The sequence below is a fragment of the Papio anubis genome, chromosome 13 (assembly GCF_008728515.1).
Source record: "Papio anubis isolate 15944 chromosome 13, Panubis1.0, whole genome shotgun sequence".
Lineage (NCBI taxonomy): Eukaryota > Metazoa > Chordata > Mammalia > Primates > Cercopithecidae > Papio > Papio anubis.
The window spans coordinates 12,858,945-12,879,056 of NC_044988.1; the positions used below are offsets into that span (position 1 = coordinate 12,858,945).

At 43.5% G+C, this 20,112-nt stretch overlaps 1 protein-coding gene across 12 annotated transcripts in view; it reads right to left on the bottom strand.

Moving 5' to 3' along the window:
• The window catches only part of NTRK2 (neurotrophic receptor tyrosine kinase 2), a 366,819-nt gene extending 347,031 nt beyond the window's left edge, over positions 1–19,788 (bottom strand). For 5 of the 12 annotated variants that reach the window (XM_003911869.4, XM_003911870.4, XM_009189038.4 and 2 more), the window contains exons 1-4: positions 19,376–19,788; positions 18,738–18,859; positions 18,265–18,473; positions 17,193–17,776 (exon numbers count right to left, since the gene is read on the bottom strand). In XM_003911869.4, coding sequence (XP_003911918.1) covers positions 17,193–17,404 — 212 coding nt within the window. In that variant the 5' untranslated portion in view covers positions 17,405–17,776; positions 18,265–18,473; positions 18,738–18,859; positions 19,376–19,788. The remainder of the gene's footprint in view (positions 1–17,192; positions 17,777–18,264; positions 18,474–18,737; positions 18,860–19,375) is intronic. The other 7 variants (XM_017949950.3, XM_031654087.1, XM_017949949.3 and 4 more) reach the window with 6 other exon arrangements.
• Between the last annotated feature and the right edge of the window lie 324 nt (positions 19,789–20,112).

Here is a 20,112-nt window from a genome sequence, read left to right on the forward strand (position 1 = left end):
AACTGTCTATGCACCTGCATATGAGGTCCCTTGTACTTTTGGGGAGAGAGAAAGGTAGGGCCATCTGACTGGGGGCTCTGTTTGTGCCCTTGAAACAGACCATATAAAAAGCATAAATAGTAGGAGCTGGCCTAAGTCTTGTCACCCAAGACTCAGGAATGTACCAGGTGCAAAGACATGTACAAACCTGATTTGTTGATTGAGTAACCAAATGAATGAATGCATGAGTCAGTCAATCAATCAATCAATATAAGCATATATAAAAGTTAGTTCTTGTCCTCAATTTGAGCTACCCATAGGAAAAGATGACTTTGCCAACAGAATATTGCCTTCTGAACTCTATGTGTATAGATACAAAATGCAATCAAAGGATGGTAATGACCACGTGGATTCTAGGGTAGATTGGATAAGTAAAAGGCTCTATAGTACCCTCAAGGCATCAGGAGTTTCAGCTCCAGAAGATACTTTTTATTGGTGGGAAAGCAATTCCCTGAAAGACAAATGAGACAGCCAAGAAGTTAAATCCTAGAGAGTCACCTCGGCTTATCAGGAGAGCCAATGACTCAACTCCAAAAACAAGACTTTTCTCATCAGAGTTAAATATTTTATGTTGGTTCCATAATTCCTGTTCCACAACCAGGCACAGTGGCTTACACCTGTAATCCCAGCACTTTGGGAGGCCAAAGCAGGTGAATCGCTTGAGCCCAGGAGTTCAAGACCGTCCTGAGCAACATGGCAAAACCCTGTCTTCACAAAAAAAAAGAAAAAAATCCCACCAAATACTTAATTCCCATTCATTTTTAAAAGGTTAACTTTCAAATACACATGGAGTCTAAACCACTTTCATTTGTGTACATATAATGAATATACTGATTATATAAGCATAAATAAATAAAACATCAATAGATATGATTTATATTCTTTATCTTAAGCAAGAATTATATTTTTGATTATTTAACACAATTTGTTCACCTGTAGACATCTCCACTCTATTTTAAAAAGTCTTCTAATCTCATATGTCTATCAGTTGGGTATTTTGATGAGTTTTGCAAGTACCTATCAAAACTTCTCAGATGTCTAATAGTGTTAATTGTTATAAATATAAAGGAAGCCCCGTGAAACATTCATAGGATCAGCCCAATGCATTTTTACTGCAAAAGTGCAACAGTATATGTATCAGATGGTACATTAAACTAGACCTGACACATTATCTTTTTATACTCCTGATGTTTGCAATTCTTTGAGAAAAATGAACAGCCTCTATCATCCATACCCCAAGAAGGATAAATCACATCTGAAATCTCACACCAGAATTGCCTTTTAAGTGAAGCCCCATAAATGCAGTCGCAGGGAAAACTGCAATTGATCCACAAGGATATCCATTATTAGCTATTACCTAACAGAAAAGACACAAATCTTTCTCATTAGACCTATTTGTTTGTTGGAGATCAGGTGACCCTGGAGTGATTCTTTTCCCCTGGATTTTCCTCTGTTGAGCTTGTGTGCTCTGCATCTCTCTCCATCTGCAGAATGCCCTCATCCTCCCCTCTCCTGGCTGTCCCTCCTTCCTGTTGGATATGTAATCAGCCTGCCTCATCAATGCTTTGCCTTTTTCCTTTCCACGATTAATCGATCTCCTGCTGTGCATGAACTAACACTGTGCACTTTAATTCCATAAAGGTCATGTATATAAACAAACATCTTAACTTGATAGCTTGAGAAAAATTATGTCTAGAGATTTACATATTTGATGATCCAGAGACCAACTAATACTCCTCTTTAGAGTTCTAGATGATAGATGTATGTGTATATATATGGGGGGGGACGGTGCTCATGAGTGCATATCCACGTGTATTTGTGTAACATGGAGAACTAGGATATTGTGCTAGATGCCAGGAAAGAGCAGTAAACAAGATCCTTATGTCTCTGCCTTCATGCAGTTTATGTCCTAACGGTGTGTACAGACAGGTATGCAGGGACACACTGATGATACTAAGTAACCTATGCTGTGATGCGAAACACAGGGGGCCATAAGAGCATGTAGTGGAGGGTACGTAGGCCAGGTATAGAGGCAGAAGAAGCAACATCACAGCTAAGGCCTGAAAGATAAGCAGGAGTTAGCCAGTGTAGAAGGAAGGGAAAAGGTTCCAGGCAGAGAGGACAACCTGGAAGATAAGTAAGATTATAGCTCAGTAGATAAATTGAAAACTCAGAGTGGCTGTATCATGGCATCGAACAAAGGTAGAGGCATGAAATGAGGCTGAGAAATGGCTTTGAATATGAGGACACAGGGCTTTCAAGACTTGATAAGAAGTTGTCAGCCTTTGCTATATAAGTGTAATGCCATCTTTGTTAAAAACACCACTATCAAGCAGGGGAGCTAGGCAAGCAGTTCCTAAAATTCACGTGGAATAATCATCATGCTAGAATCATCCTGAAAATTCTGAAAGAAGACTGATGAGTGAGACGCTAATACTTCAAATAGCAAAAAAAAAAAAAAAAAAAAAAAAGACGCTGTGGGAGATAAAAGTTTAATGCTGGCATGTAAGTACACAGACTGATTAATGGAATAAGCTAGATCCCTAAGCAGGCCCAAACACAAAGGTAGTCCTCCCATAGAACCAAATTGCTATTTAAAATTAGCGAGGAAAAGACAGAATTATGTAACTAATGAGATCCAGAAACCTGATTGGCTACACCAAAAAAAATAAATAAATAAAACAATTGCTACATCACTCCATATATTTTTAAAATTTGGATAGACAAAAGCTTTAAATGTAAAAACATATAATAGTAAAAGCAGTAGAAGAAAATACAGAATTGTTCATTTTATACTCTTAGGAAAGGCAGTAAGTCTTCTTAGCCATATCTACAACATAGACACAGAAAAGGAAACAAACTTTACTAGAAAAAAATTAATTCTGCTTCACAAAAAAGGAGGAAGAGGAGGAGGAGAAAAAAGAAATATCATAATCCATAACTGACATTAGAAGACAAGCAAAACATTAGGCAAAGTACAAATTTTCTTATTTTTTGAAAAGGCCACTGATTCAATTAAAAAAGAAAAGGGCTAAGTTTGCTGAAAAAAAAATACCAATGACTTACAAACATATGAAAAGACTTTCAATTTGAATCATAATTACAAAGCTCCAAAATACAGCAATTGAGGTACTATTTCTCAGGAAACTGGTTGACAAACGACAAATGGTTTGATAACAAAAGGTTCAATAATAGTACTGGCTTAATTGTAGGAAAGCAGGCACTCCCAGCTTCTGTGAGAGAACAAAATGATGTGACCTCTTTGCAAAACAACTTGGCAATATTTACTTAAAAATCGCAAATATTAGAGACCTCAGAAATAACGTCACACATCTACAACTATCTGATCTTTGACAAACTTGACAAGAACAAGCAATAGGGAAAGGATTCCCTGTTTAATAAATGGTACTGGGAAAACTGGCTGGCCATATGCAGAAAATTGAAACTGGACCCCTTCCTTACACCTTATACAAAAATTAACTCTAGATGGATTAAAGACCTAAATGTAAAACCCAAAACCATAAAAACCCCAGAAGAAAACCTCGGCAATACCATTCAGGTATATGCATGGGCAAAGAATTCATGACTAGGACACCAAAAGCAATTGCAACCAAAGTCAAACTTGACAAATGGGATCTACTTAAACTAAAGAGCTTCTACACAGCAAAAGAAACTATCATCAGCGTGAACAGACAACCTACAGAATGGGAGAAAATTTTTGCAATCTACACATCTGACAAAGGTCTAATATCCAGAATCTACAAGGTACTTAAACAAATTTACAAGAAAAAAAACAACCCCATAAAAAAGTAGGCAAAGGATATGAACAGATACTTCTCAAAACAAGACTTTTATGCAGCCAACAAACATATGAACCAAAGCTCATCATTGCTCTCACTCATCATTTCATTAGAGAAATGCAAATCAAAACCACAGTGAGGTACTATCACGCCAGTCAGAATGGCGATTATCAAAAAGTCAGGAAGCAATAGATGCTGGCGAGGTTGTGGAGAAATAGGAACGCTTTTACACTGTTGGTGCGAGTGTAAATTAGTTCAACCATTGTGGAAAAGAGCGTGGTGATTCCTTAAGGATCTAGAACCAGAAATACCATTTGACCCAGCAATCCCATCAAAGGGTATATACCCAAAGGATTATTAATCATTCTACTATAAAGACACATGCACACATATATTTATTGCAGCACTATTTACAATAGCAAAGACTTGGAACCAACCCAAATGCCCATCAATGATAGACTGGATAGAGAAAATGTGGCACATATACAGCATGGAATACTATGCAGCCACAAAAAAGAATGAGATCGTGTCTTTCACAGGGACATGGATGAAGCTGGAAGCCACTATTCTCAGTAAACTAACACAGGAACAGAAAACCAAACACTGCATGTTCTCACTGGTAAGTGAGAGTTGAACAATGAGAACACATGGACACAGGGAGGGGAACATCACACACCAGGGCCTGTTGGGGGTGGGGGGCAAGGGGAGGGAGAGCATTAGGACAAATACTCAATGCATGTGGGGCTTAAAGCCTAGATGACAGGTTGATAGGTGCAGCAAACCACCATGACACATGTATACCTATGTAACAAACCTGCACATTCTGCACATGTATCCTGGAACTTAAGGTAAAATAAACACACACATACACACACACACACATATACACACACACACAAATCACAAAGCACAAATATCTTGCAATTTTCCTGCAATTCAAATTCTAGGAACATTTCCTATAGATAAAGTTATGCATGTGATGTTGGGAGGTGGGGCCTTCTGGAGGTGATTAGGTCATTAGGGTGGGATGAGATTAATGCCCTTTATAAGAGAGGCCAGAGGGAGCTTGTCTGTCCCTTCTGCCATGTGAGGATACAAGTAGAACGTATGCACAGGAACTTGTACACTGGAGTTGTCCAGTAAGAAGTTGGTTAAATAGAATCTATTTATCCAGAGGATTTCTGTGCAGCTGGGAAGAAAATAAGGTTGGTTACATATGTTTATCCAGAAACATTTTTTTTTTTTTTTTGAGACGGAGTCTCGCTCTGTCGCCCAGGCTGGAGTGCAATGGCCGGATCTCAGCTCACTGCAAGCTCCGCCTCCCGGGTTCCCGCCATTCTCCTGCCTCAGCCTCCCGAGTAGCTGGGACTACAGGCGCCCGCCACCGCGCCCGGCTAGTTTTTTGTATTTTTTAGTAGAGACGGGGTTTCACCGTGTTAGCCAGGATGGTCTCGATCTCCTGACCTCGTGATCCGCCCGTCTCGGCCTCCCAAAGTGAGAAACATTTTTAAGATACATTGTTAAGTGAAAAACTAACAAGATATAGAAGAGGGGGTATAGCATGCCCTCATTTGTGTACAAACTAAAAAGACCTATATATATATATACTATATATGTAAAAAGAAGATTTATGAAAGGGAACCGACACAAAGTAAGATCCGTGGTTGTTATTGGAGAGGGGAGCTGAGGGATTTTAGAGGGTGGGAGTACATGGTGGGAGGGAATTGCCTGGGCTCTCGAGGTCAAACTTGGGCAACAAGGTTGGAGTAGACAGAGCCCTAAGTGAGACATTAGATAGGCTCCTATCCCTAATTATGCTCTGCTTTACCAAGCAGCCCAGGCCAACTAAAAAGCCTGACAGCCCCCCAAAGGCTGCCAAAACCTCCCCACCTTTTTCAGAGTGGAGGTACACTCTTTGTAACAAGAGTTACAAAGTGTATTCATGGTACACTCCTTTGTGCTGCCTGCATTTCTGATCACTCTCAAATATTATCTTAAAAAATAAAATTACCAGCTAAATTCCATACAATAAAGTTAATGCATTTCAGAGAGATGTGCAAAATCACTTTAAAGAATCTGAAAGGCTCCCAGGCATGAGAAGCCTTGGTTAAAGGCACTAACCTTTCCAAAGAAAGAATGCATCAATCAGCATTGGTGCTGGGCAGAGAATGAAGGAGAGGAAAAGGAGTGTCCATCCAGGGGATACAAGTCTGGGCCAAAGTACTTCAAGTTCTACATTCCCTTTGTGAAGGCTCTCCCATTATGGAGATGGATGCCTCAGGCAAGCTTAGCTTAATGCCATTTAACATTTTAAATGCAGAATTAAATGCCCTTGCTCTAATTCCAAGATCACCAAGCAAGCTTCCAGTTATAATTTGTTCTTTTTTATAGAGCTGCTGGTGTAGAAAAAGACTGTTATGCTGATCTGTGCATTCTGGTCCATGTAATAGTTATATGCTTCTTTATATAGCAATATAGTGACAATTTTCTTCTATTTTTTAAAAACTAAAACGAAAATAAACAACTTTAGGCATTATTTTAAGAGACACCGGGAGCCAGAGGGTAATTATAAGCAGTGAGATGATAAGATCAGCATTTCGGAAAGACCACTCCAGCTACAGTGTGGCATGGGTAGACAGGGGACAAGACTGGAGGCAGGGATGCGAAATAGGAAGTGATTGCAGCATTTTAGGCAAGGATGATGATGGCATGAATTATATTGTTTCTATGTAAGTACTTATCAGATGTTTGTTCCCCGCCCCCCCGCCCCCGCACACTGCAATCCTGGTAAGAAGAGACCAGGGCAGTTTTTCTCACCATATCCCATGTACTTAGCTAGTGTCTAACATGGAGAAGACCCCAATCAATATTTGTTGAAAGAATGATTGAATAATGTCAGTGGAGATTTTAAAAATTAGATTTAAGAAATACTTAGGAAACTGGATTGACAAGACATAGTATGTGAATGAGTATAGGGGTTACAGAGAAGGAAGAGTCACGGTTTGTGGCTTGTATTACTGACTGGATAAGGGTGCCATCCATTACAATAGGGAACACTGGCAATGGGTTTGGGGCAACAGTGAAAAATTTTGTTTAGAAATGATAAGTGTGACACTGTCCTGTATGAGAGGTATTGCATACATGAGTCCAAAGGTCTTCACTGATAATTGATGGGAAACAGATTAGGAAATCATTAGCACAAAGAAGGTAACATAAGTCATGGATGAGGGTGATGTAGCCCAGAGATAGCCCAGGAAGAGAAGCAGCCATAGGACAGAATCTCAAGGGACATCAACTTTTAAGGTCTGTTTTTAAGAGCAGAGAAAAGGAACCGACAAATAAAGCAAACAAGTAGCATGCAGAGAGATAGAGGGAAAACAAGAAAAATGTGGTTACACCAAGGCCAAAGGAAAAGGATGTTTCAAGGAGGGAGTGAGAAATGAAGCCAAATTCTGCTAAGAAGTCAAGTAAGATAAGGACTGAGGAATATGGCCCATGAAGGCTTCTGGGGACTATGGTGGAGTGAGTTTGAAAAACAGTGGAATGGGACTGGTATAGGAGATAGGAAAATAGACATAATGAATACAGATCACTCTTCCAAGATCTGGCTTTGAAGAGAGAGTTACTTCAGTCAGGATCAGAAGGAGAGCGAGGGAATCGTGCTAAAGAAAAACTTTTCTAAGATGGGAGGAACATGAACCTGCTTCAATTCTTATCTTAAAATGTGGAACAATAGAAAGAAACAGAAAATACAGATATGTGAGCGAGGGAAAGTTGCTGACAGAAAAAAGCTTAAGAGGATGAGCCAAGAGGTTCAGTGATTAGCTTCAGCTGAAAGGCGCTCCAGCCCTTCCATCGTAACTGGTTGCAGATGCAAGTTGCAGCTTACTCTAATGCAGTATGAGTGAAGGTGGCCCCAGGAATACCAAAACTCATTTGACAGAAAATAATGAAACTCAGTTGGATTACTGCCACCATAGGAAGTAAGGATTGGGAATTACTCACATCCCATCTACACATCAATGTTTCCCACCATTGGAAGTGTTTAGATGTGTATGCATCTGTCTCTTGCTAGATATAAGCTGCTCAGGGGCTCCTTGCCTCTGCAGAGTACCCTATTGGTTGGACATCTCCATGTCCTCGATAACACTAGTGACACTGAACTACTGTTTGCATGATGGCAGCTCACCCACATGACAATCAGGAAATGTGACAAACTATTCCACCAAGATGAAAAGACAACTTGATGAGCAGAAAAATAAGATTTGATGTCCGTGAAAGCTTCTGCTCTTGGGTTCACAGAAAACAGAGACTAACCAAAGAGTTCAGTTAGAAAACTTGCCAGAGCGTCATCCACAGAAGTGGGCCAGGAATGGGCTGAAAAAGTCTTGAACACTAATCCCAGGGAAAAAATAAAAATTTGTTTCTATTAGTGGGAAACCACGGAAGGGCTGCCACCCAGGATGGCAGGAAGCTGGTGACCAGCAAAACCTTCCAGCCTCAGTGGCAGAGCTGGACTTAAAGAAAACCTACAGGTTGGGTTTCTGCTGTTTAGCCACCAAAAGAACTGAAGCAGACTCTGGTTTGCCCCTGGAGTGGAGGCAATGGTGAATTCTAGAACAGAAAAGGAAACCCTAGTGTCCATGGCTGACTGATTCAGAACCACAGAGTCTTTCAAGGAGTAGCATGCATGGGAGTCGCAGCCTCCAGATTCAAGATGAAATCACTCAGGCTGATGAGGTCAAGTAGCTCAACCAAGATCCCAGACCCCGATACTGTCAGAGAGTGGGTATCCCAACTCCTATCTCCCTGACCAGGGCTCCTTTCAGTTATACCAGGTTCCTATACTTTGTCTCCTTTCTGACTGTTAACCTTATCAAATCAGGTTCAGTTGAAACAATGACGGTCTGCCCTCAGGCCATCCACCAGAAAAAAAGTACACAAGCCAAGATTTCTTTACAATCTATTAAAGGGGTTTCCAGCCAAATGATTGCTTGTGTAGGTATGTCTGTGATTTGGGAACAGAGGGGAAGGGGATAAGAAACACCACCAGAAACAGAAGGAGGCTGAAGAGTTGCAAAGAGAAAGGACCAAACCTATGTACCTTAGTCCATTTGGGCTGCTATAATAAAATATTTTAGACTGGGTAATTTATAACAACAGAAATGTATTGCTCACAGTTTAGAGGCTGGGAAGTCTAAGATCAAGATTCTAGGAGATTCGATATCTGGTGAGGGCCCATTCCTCATAAACGGCACCTTCTTTGTGTGTCCTCACATAGCAGGAAGGACAAACAAGCTCTCTGGAATCTCTTTTATGAGGCCACTAACCCCATTTGCCTTTATGTCATAATCAACTCCCACCTCTAAACACCACTACCCTGGTGACTGAGTTTCAACATATGAATCTTGGGAGAATACAAACATTCGGGCCATAGCACCAGATGCGCACAAGAAATATCCAAGGAGCAACATCATCTATAACATTCTTTGAGTTTGGGGTGGTAGCAGCAGGGTTTTGAAATAAAATTGGGAGTAAACTAAAAAGAGTGTTCTGGTTTGGGGTTTTGTTTTGTTCTTTGGAGAGAGACATTTGTTTTGGATTTTTTTTTTTTTTCGCCGTAGTTGTGTGTTTTTTTTGTCACACCTTACTGGGGAATCTAGGGGCTATGATATCAAACTCCCCTGCCCGGCACCCTCCACCCCTACACATGCATCACACAGAGGAATAAGCCAAGCCCAGAAAAGAGAGGTCACTTGCCCCACGGTGAGCAAGAGTCAGACAATTCAGGCATAGGTCCCTCTGCCACCTCACAGCAAGGGACTCTGGGGTGCATGAAGTAGAAACAACTCTTGTTACAAAGATTAGCGTCGAGAAGACTCTTTCTTTTTAAATTGCACCACACTGCAGAGGTTGAAACCAAAATTCCAACATCTTTCAGTTTCGTTTACATTGTTCATTTATGTTGAGAAGAGATCAAAGAACCAGAAGAGAGACACAGTGGGTCTCCGAGTGACCAGGTCAGCTAACAGGGTCAATGCACTAACACTCAAGTACTTCTCACAAAGAAGACAGCCCAACCAGGTCCTGGCCAAGAGAAATCCAGAATGATAAAATCAAAACTAAAACAGTGGTTTAGGGAAGTACATTCTCAATTATTCAGAAAAGTTTACAACTCAAGATAATTAAGTTGAACAAATTACACATAACAGAGTTTTATACACAGATTTATGTGTTGATAAAAACACAGTACACACATACAACATTATGGTACATGTCTATGTATGTGTGTGTAGACAATTCTTGGGATATGAAGATTACAGGAAAGGATGGGGTGCTAAGTAGCAATTTGTCCTTATTTGACATGAAAAAGGAACTCTAAATGGTGTGTGATTATTAACAGTTTTATTTTGTACAAGAAGATGCCATATTACCAAAGGAAACCAAATCGTTTATCTCTTCACAATATATATCAGACTGCCCAGGAGCTGAACAGGAGAAGAGGATGGGGGGTGGGGCAGAGAGAAGATGAAGCACCAGCCCACCTCCTTTGCACTGCATGACGTTTAACCTGTGAACATGAGTTCAAGTCTCCAGACCTCTCCTAGGCTCTCAAGGTCAAATTTAGGCAACAAGGTTGGAGTAGACAGAGTCCTAAGTGAGACATTAGATAGGATCCTATCCCTAATTATGCTCTGCTTTACCAAGGGGCCCAGGCAAACTAATAAACCTGACAGCCCCTCAGAGGCTGCTAAAACCTCCCCACCTTCTTAAGAGTGAGACTGTAAACCTAAGTAAGTGGATGTCTGTAAAGGGCCCTTCACGTCCCATGGGAGCAAACCTTCATGCAACCAAAAATATCTCTCAGAAGGGTGCTTTTCCTGGAAAGGTCTCAGAGCAGAACATGAACAAATATAAAATGGTAGCTGGATGAGTTTTGGATGGGAGCCAATAATCCTGAAGTTTGCTCACTGGCTCAGTCACTGAGACTGGTCATCAATTTTGAGGCATTGAGAAGTCAGGGGGAAGAAAGAAGTCAGGGAAGAATAAGTATTCTCTCGCCACAGGTCTTTCAGGGGAGCTAACACAGACCTCGTGGAAAGGGCTGTGGGTTTCTCCACTTACATAAGCACCCCCGACTGTGGCAAAGACTCCAGGGGCAACAGTCTTCATTTCACTCTGTCTGCTCTGCCCCTCCTCCAACCCCAATCTGCAAAGATGGCCCAGCAGGCACAAGGTTAGCATACCTCATTGCTGCCAACTCATGAAGGCTTTTCTTTGAAGCTCGATTTTTGTGTATGAATTGCCTGAAGAAGAGGAACACTTGAAATTTAACACACACACACACACACACACACACACACACACACACTAAGCTAAACAGAAAATATATTTCTTCCTGTATGAAGATAAGATGATTGCTTTCAGATCAGTAGCTCATGCACTTTTTAATTATTTGGTCTCTCACAGAGATGAGTTTGCACAGACTTAGCCATGTTCAACTTGTCTCCCCATTTATGGTGGTTCTATTAGGTTGGTGCAAAAGTAATGGCAAAAAGCGCAATTACTTTTGCACCAATCTAATAAAATGGTGAGCCAGAATTAGGCAGTCAGTTTGAGAACACAGAACAGAGGGGAGGCACCCTAAAGCAAAGGCCCCCAGCATTCATTTGGATGCTAGGAGAAAGAGCTTCTAGTTCCTACCATGCTGTTAATGAGTTGACCTTGGGCGACTTTCTTCACTGCCCTTGATTTTTGCAAAGAAGAGGCTGAAGCAGATCGTTTCTAAAGCCTTTCTCTTTCTGAGGTTCCGATTCTAAATGACCCATCTGAACACTGACCCTGTGGCCTCAGACTCATTAGACCAGCACTTACATGCCACTAGCCTTGTTAGCAGCTCACATTTAAAAAGACATGGTCTGAAGGAGTTCAGAGCAGACACTGAACACATTTCCACGTAACACTCTGACACCAAAGGTCTTCAAATTCACACACCACCAGACCCAGAGCACCTTGCATCGCCCCCTTCCTTCACAGCTGATGTATACACTTCCTTATCTCCATGACCGAGGCTTCAGGAAACCTCAGAGCCTGGAGAAACTTGTCTGAGCATCAAATCCAAAGCCCTCGGTTTACAGGTCACAAGCTGAGGCCCAGAAACATTAAAAAGCTGCTTCAAGATCAGGTAACTGGGTAGTGACTGGGTAGTGGTGACATTGGGATGCAGTTTCCAGGTCTCCTGACTCCAGCTTTCCATGATATGCTTTTTCATTTTTATTTTTTGAAACACATAAAGAATTAACTTGGTATCTACACATTATTTTTCTTTGCAAGATTTTTATAACTTTGGGCACATTCACTCATCCATCTCCCAGATCAATATTTATGACTTCCCAGTCCTTCGGACACCCCAGAGAGCAAAGTTAAGTGGTGAGAAGGCACCCAGTTATATGGGACCTTTACTTTTCTAATGGAGATTGATCAGCAATCAAATGTGAGCTAAAATTATCAGGCCACAGTGGAGCTCAGATCTTTGCCATTTGAGGCTTGAGGTGGGATTTGTTTTAAAATAGCTCAACCAAGTAGACTATAAAAATGATTGATCAACTATAAATAATCCAAGATTCAGGGCTTTTTTTTTCTTCCCTCTCTCTTTCTCTCTCCCTCTCTCTCTCTCACGAACACACATCAAACAAGTAAAAACTTTGCCACGCCTCAATAGTCCCTCCCCCAAATCCTCCCATTGATTACAGGCATCAGGAGCGACTAAAAACTGGCCTTGTTCCAAGAGGCAGGTCTTTCATGTCACATCCTACCCTATAGCTTCTGAACCTACAAGAAACTCTCTAGAGAAGTGGTAAAGTTAGCCAGAGGGATAAGGCCAGTTTATGGTATTCAATAATGGTTTGATAATGTTTTTTCCCTAAGATGAGCAATGGGTTAAAACTGGATTCACTTGCTTAATACTCAAGGCAAAAAAAAAAAAAAAGAAGAAGAAGAAGAAGAAAGTAAAAGAGAAAAGAAATTCAATTCCCCTTCCCCAGCTAAACAAAAACTCTAGTTTTTATACTCCTATGACCTAGATACAGTCAAAGAGATCATACAGAATATTCCTAGGGAGAAAGAGACCTCAACTCTCAGCTGTTCAGCCAACTCTTCAGCTTAGAAAACATCTTTATAAGGGAATATTGAAACAGACACAAACAGAGGTTTATGGGATAGAAACAGTGAGAGACCTTAAACAGACCTAAACTCGACGCTAGGGAGCTGGGACCACATTGCTTCAACTTCCCATTACTTGCTTGTAATAACATACAACCCAGGCTCTTCTCTCAACTCCAGCGTTCTGAATTCCCATAAGGAAATATCACTTTTCAGAGAAGAAAAAAATCAAACCCATTTTCCTGTATAGTAAATAATGGGTGATGGAAGGGGAGGTGGAAGAAAGTAGGGTCAAAAGGGTCACAAGGCTTTTCCATCGGTTTACCCAGGGTAACAGAAGTGTCCATGTTGCAGAGATTGAAGGTATGAAACTAAGAAGACTCCACACGGTTGTGCCAAGCTGCTGTCTGTAAATACCTACACTCCGAAGACAGCATGTTCTCAACTCCAGCTTGCAAGCTGTATTAAATAATGAATGATGTAAATTAGACTGCCTTATTTATTAACAAGTCTAGTGTGGCTTATGCAACCATGCTCCAAATTTTAAAACATGGCTCTTAAATGCATATAAGCCACAATCCAAAGTTCTAAAATCCCCAATGGAGGGGCTGAGAAGTAAACATCAGAGTAATAAAAACTGATGCCTTTCACTGAATCTTTGTGAATGCCAGGATTTTTTTAAGTACAATTAATTGCAATGGCAAAGCTTACTAAAGTAAGAGGGCCAAAATCAATGTATTAATGACACAACATCACAGCTGCTTAACCAGGCCAACAATAAATTGCACATAGAGTCTGTGATAGGAGAAGCTTCAAATTCTATTTAGGTTGTGCTAAGAGGAAAAATATAAGGTTTGTCTCAAATATTACCCCCAAATCAGAGAATACCACTGAAGAAACTCAAAAAAAGATCCGTGTTGGTCTTCATAAAGCATGTGCAACATAAAAATGCACACCCTTCCACAAAAACATGGATATACAGAATACTACCGAACTGTAAGATGGTAAATTTTAGGTTATGTATTTTTTTTTTTTTTACCACAGCTAAAAAAATGCATGACTTCTTTTGACTGTGCCTTTTACCACTTGGGTGAAACAGAAATTGTCCTTTGCAATGCACTTTGGCACTTAATACAACTGGGATTTAAACGGCCAGTTACATAATTCCAACAACAGGCTTCACTCTTGAATTCCATTGCATGTGACATTGGTACTGTGTTTAAATTCATTTTAATGCTGCTGTGGTATAACCATTTCCAAATAACAGGAGCTGCCACTTAGCAGTGTGATGCAGAGCAGGCGTTATACATACCTATAGATAGATACTGATCTGGTTATGTCACATTAGTGAGCAAAAAATATAAAACAGGTACTGTGATGGGAAGATTTTTAATAAAATAGGTTCAATGACTCTGAGGACAAAATGTCAGCTTAGCTTAAAGCATGCATGTAAAAACAACAACACAAAAAGATCCTACCTCTTAATCTATACATTTTTTAAATGTTCTGCTATTTGTGTTCTTAGAACCCTAAGGGCAGGATGGTTTAATATATAGATGCTAAAAGAGACACCATTTTTGAATGATGTGGTAAACTGTTGTTTCAGCAAGTTGTGTGTTGTTAATCACAGTTTATTCAATACATTATTTCTATTTTTAAAAAAATAGGAGCACGTAACTTCAGCTACATGCCATTAAACCAGAACTTTACGACAGGTTATTTTAGGAATACCACTGGGCCTAATATCAAAGTTCTAAAATATGTATAATTTGGTTCCAACTGTAGCTGGTATCCACTGGCCAAGAATTTAAAAGTTGTTTAAGCAAATATTAACATGTAAGAAAAAGAACACAGATTGTGTCATATAAGGATGAGATGAAACAAGCGCATCCACCGACGTCATTTTGAGGTCAAAAAAGCAGAATTCAAAACAATTATATGGAGTACTTTCCAAATAAGTATTGTAATATGAGTTACAGATAAAGGCACTGGGGCACAAACTGGCTGGGCTCACATGAAGCTGAGATAGAGCGGAGAAACATACTTTGTCTCAGGACTCACATCTACCCAGCCAGACTACTATTACTAACCTAATTCCCTGTTCTCAACACTTAGCCCTATATACCTCTCCACTCCCACAACCCCAAGAGGTTTTCAAATCAAAAGGGAAAAAAATCAAAGTAGAAATTAGAAGTGCCAAGATTGAATGAATAACTATGACACACGCTTTAGTAAATATTTTAAAAACCTACTTTAAAAAAGCTGAAAATAGGAATCTGCCATCAGATATAAAAGAAGCATCAACAATTGTGAGGACAGATATAAGAAAGCTCTGCTGAAATCAATTGATTTCATATACATTAGATAGCTAAGATCAGGAAGGTCTAAAATAATAATTTTTTAGATTTAAAGATAGTTTTATTTCCTTTTTCTCAGATCATGGCCTTAAAAATTATCAAAGAGAAAAACAATTAAAATGAAAATGATCAGCCCTATCTTATTTCTCTCTTCATTATATGCATCTGTCTCCTAAAACAGAATTTCAAAAGCACCACCACCACACACACAACAATATCTAACTGTGTAAGACACTCCCCATGATCTCAAAACAGTCAGAAGCACTCTGAATTCCATATGGCCTCCTCCATCTAAATACTGACACCCCATCTCATGAAAAAGATTCTGACAAAAGGCCACAGACTTTGGACCAGCCTGGTAAGCCTCAACCAGCCCAGTCCAAGACCACCACAGTTGGGGCCCTATCCACCCTTGCTCTCCGCTCTTGCTCCTGCTCTCCTTGCCACAAAGATAGAGATCCTAGCACCCTGGACTCAGTCCGATAGTTGGCTGCTCCCAACACGTCTCAGCTATGCTAGGCTTGAACATTCTCCTCTGCTCTGCTGTCATTTCCTTTTGCCTGAGGCTTATACCATAAGCATCAGCAGCAGAACAGGCAATAGAGACTAGGAAGGTCTCTTACTTACAGTAAAAAACAGGTTATCTTGGTCAACTACGTTGGCAGAAACATGGTTGTATGTTTTCTGTGGAAGGAAAAATGCATGCGCACTCGACAACCGGAAGGCCACAGCCCAAGCCCCACTTTAGGGCTGCCTATCTCAGTATCAAACTCAGTAAGGAAAACTGGGAGAAACTTTGCCTTACAATCTTGCACATATATGAATAAAATCTCATGTTAATGAGATGTATGGAATGACAGCATCCTTAAGGAAAAAATAACAATAACAGCCCAGTAGAGGTGACACAGGAATGCTAGAGAAAGGACTGGCAAGTTCTTGCTTGGTAATGTGTTTGTCACAAAGCATCGGAAAAGGAGAAAAGAAATACACAGTTCTGTTTCTTCAAGCCACAACAAGCTCAAACATTTCCAGGGATACAGGGGTCCAATGCTTAAGCCAGCATTCATCAGAGTTCTACCCACTACTTTATCATCCAGCCTAGTCCTGGGAAATTATTCAATGGGCAATTAAGAGTTATAATCCAAGTGGTCTCAAAATCATATCTCTGGGAAGTCAAGTCCAAATTAAATCAAACCAGGCTTTTAGGCTTCCAACGATCACATTTTTTCTTTTGAGCGAGTGCATTTCAACACTCAGTACTTCTCCTCTTACAGATCATTTTCAAGGCCATCTCTGGATGCCATCTCCTAAGCAAAATCTGATATATAAAATGAAAAGGGAAAGTGGTTAACTCAAACCTCAAAAAAGATGTTAAGGGAGAGACTGTCACTTCCTTCAACAGATTCGGGAAAGTTAATTACTTTAACCTCTTTTCTAGTGAATATTAATGGAACTTCTAACACAACATACACACAGCACTTTATGAAACAAAAATGCCCAAAACTAAGTTAGTGCATGCGGAAAGCCTAAAGCACACCCAGCAGAGCTTTGAAATATAAAAAGCATAGTGAGTTCCTTCCCACGAGGAATACATATATAATCGGCATATGTATATCTATATTTAAAACTTATCCTAAAGTGTCACACTTCTCCTGCACTAGCAGTCCCAAGCCAGTGAAACAGACAGGTAACTGACAGATGACCCTGTCTTGCATCTCTTGTCTCTGACTTCTCCCCACTCTTGAGACAGCATTCACTTTCAGGACCTACCCATCTGGCCAGCCCGGGCCCTAGGGGTAAGGAGAAAAAAAGAGGAAAAGCTCCAGGAACTCACATTTCGGTGATGTTCTCAGGATCTACACTGTTAGGTTCCAACCTTGGAAATGCCACGATGCCAGGAGAAGGGTCGCTGCACCAGATCCGAGAGGCACTGCATTTGCAGGACGTGGGACAAGCGAGAGCGGCCCTCCAGAAACCCACAACCAGCCAGCAGAAGCCCCAGAGCCGCGCCATGGCGGGTCCATGCCACCTTATCCAGGACGACATCCCTAGCAGCCAGTGCCAGCCCGAGTGAGTGTCCCCACGCTGCACCGGCCGGTTTCCCCGACCTGTGCGGGGAGGCCTTCCCCGCGCTTGCGGCTCTCTTGACTCCTCGGTGCTTGCTGCGGGCGCGCGGAGTCCAGCGTATCACAGGCTGAGCTGGTCCGGAGCGGAGCGTATTCCGGCAGGCGGCAGGGTTCACAGTGGCCCCGGCATCGCGAACCGCTTTACAGGGGGGCGCTACCGCCGCTCGGAGCTCCGCCGCGGCCGTTGCTGCATGGCCCGGGGCGCCGGGCACCGACCGGCGGCGCTCCCGGGACTCTCTGGGGTGCAGGCTCCTTATTAGACGCGAATGGGGGTCCGGTATGCACCTCGAGGCTGAGGACAAACAGATACGCGTAAGACTGAGTGTAGGACCCCCAACACCACTAATTGGAGCACTCTCCCTCTGCGCTCGCGTCATCCCCACCCCGATCCCAGCCGGGAGACTGTGGATGGATGAGTGCCCAGCTCCAGCCCAGGAATCAACTTGCCCCGCGATGGCACTGACGCCGCTGGAGCCACCAGTGTGCCCACTCTCTCTTCGAGCCTGAGGCCAAGGGAGGGGAGGTAGGGAAAGGGTTCCCGAGACAGGATTCCATGGTACAGGCCGGGCGAAGGACCCTTTAAAGGGGAATGCGGAGACTGCCGGCAGCTTTGGCTCCGCGACGGGGGCCCCGAATGATGCTGCAGAATCCGCCACGGCCGCTGGGTGCCGGTGGCGCGGGCAGGTGGCGCGGCACGTCCCACCTGGGGAGTAGCCGAGGCCGCCCCAGGGGGAGACAGGGAGGGCCGAGGCGACCGAGGGCACTGTCTGCGCTGCTCACCCGGGCTCCGGCGCCTCACGCCCGCCGGCGGCGCCTGGGTCCAGGATCCTGCTGCCGCCGGGGACTGAGCGCGTAGAGCGCGAGCGAAGCAGCCAGCGAGGCTCCTGCTCCAACCCAATTCCGGGAGCCGCCGCCGCCGCCTCTGCTACTGCTGGCGAAGTGACGTGAGGGCTGACGCAGAGCAGGGGCAGAAACTCCAGAAAATTAGTCTGAAATCCAAAAACACACACGCGCTCATACACACACAAACCCATAACACCCTCCAGACAAAAGCACCAGGGAGGGGAGGGGAATCTGGGGGCGAGCAGGGAGGAGGGAGGCATCAGTGCCACTGGCCAGAAGCAGACAGCAGCAGCATGTGGGAGTGCACACACGCGCGCACACACGCACGCACACACGCACACATCCTGGCCGTGTAGACACGCGCGCGCGTGCCTCTGTGTGTGTGTGTGTGTGAATTTACGTCCAGGTACCTCTGAGATGAACCGTTCCTCCGTTCGACGCCTCCCGGTCCCTAATTCACACCACAGTCTCTTCTACAATCGCGGTAGAGGCTGGCTCCCTTTTTGAAATGGAAACCGTGCTTGGTTCAGCTCTGAAAAATGCGCTGATTCTTATTATAGGAATCCTCCCTCCCTTCTCCCTCCCCGCGTTCTCCTTTCCCACCCTGCCTAAAAGGGAGGGCAAGCTATCCTAAAAATAAATAAATGTTGTAAACACCAAAACGTGTTCTGCATTGGTAACCAAGGATCACCGCCCCCATTCCGGGCCACCTATTTGGGGATCGGTGGTTTTGGAGGGGCTTCCTGTTGGTGCTTTTGCAGAGGGAAGGGAGTCTCCAAACACAATTCTAGCTCTCTAAGTGGGTCTTTTTCCTGCCGTTTTCTGCCATCACACGCCCGGGAAATAGAGACATGTGAGGGGAAGGGAGCGCGCCTGATGCGTATTCTAAATGCTCGGTGGCCACCCTGGCCTGTCCGATGTGTGGCGCCGCGTCATTTTCTCTCATCCTTTAACCTGTCGGGATGTAGCCATTCCCAGATCGTAGCTTCACTCCCCGCGATGCCCACCCCCATGCAGGGCATCCCAAGCCCTTGCTCCCCTGCCGTACCTTGCGCGTGTTCATGTGTGCGCGGGTGTGCGCGAACGCGTGCCCTGCGCCCGCGCTGCCCGGAGCACGATATGCATCCAGCTACGAAGAAGCCAGGCGCGGGCAGAGCCTCGGGGTCTCACTAGGGACAAATTAGGCGATCCGGGAGGGTCGGGTGACAAACCGTAATTGTTCTGCGGGCGCAGTTAAATGACGGCTGCGGGGCATTCGCAAGCCTTGTCTGAGAATCCGTCTTCCCTTTTGCGGCTCGGAATCTGTTTTTCCGCAGTCATTTAAAAGCGAACTGGGAAAATGCACCGCAGTGCCTGACACTTCCGAGGGCTCTGGTGCCCCCGCGCGGGGAGAGAGCGCCCGGCACGCTCCGGAGCACCAGCCCACCGCCACGGTCGCGGCGGGCACAGCGCTGGGGGCGCGCTCTGGCGCCAGATGCGCAACCAGCGGCGCCCGACGCCTGCGCGTCCCTGCCCGGCCAGTGAGCGGCTTGCCTGGCCTCGCCGAGGTCCGGCCCGGGGAAAAAGGCGGCCAATCCTCCGCTCCAGAGAGAGCAATGGGTTGGAGTCTCGTTCAAAATATAGTAACAGTCACTGATCTACCCGCAGAGGCTGGGGATGGGAAGGATCGAGAAACCGAACCTTAGAGTGAATGCTCAGATCTAGGCCAAGCATTAAATATTACGAAGGGAACGTAAAACATCTAGTGGGGCTTTTTTGTACAGATCCTGGGCGCTGAGTGTTACC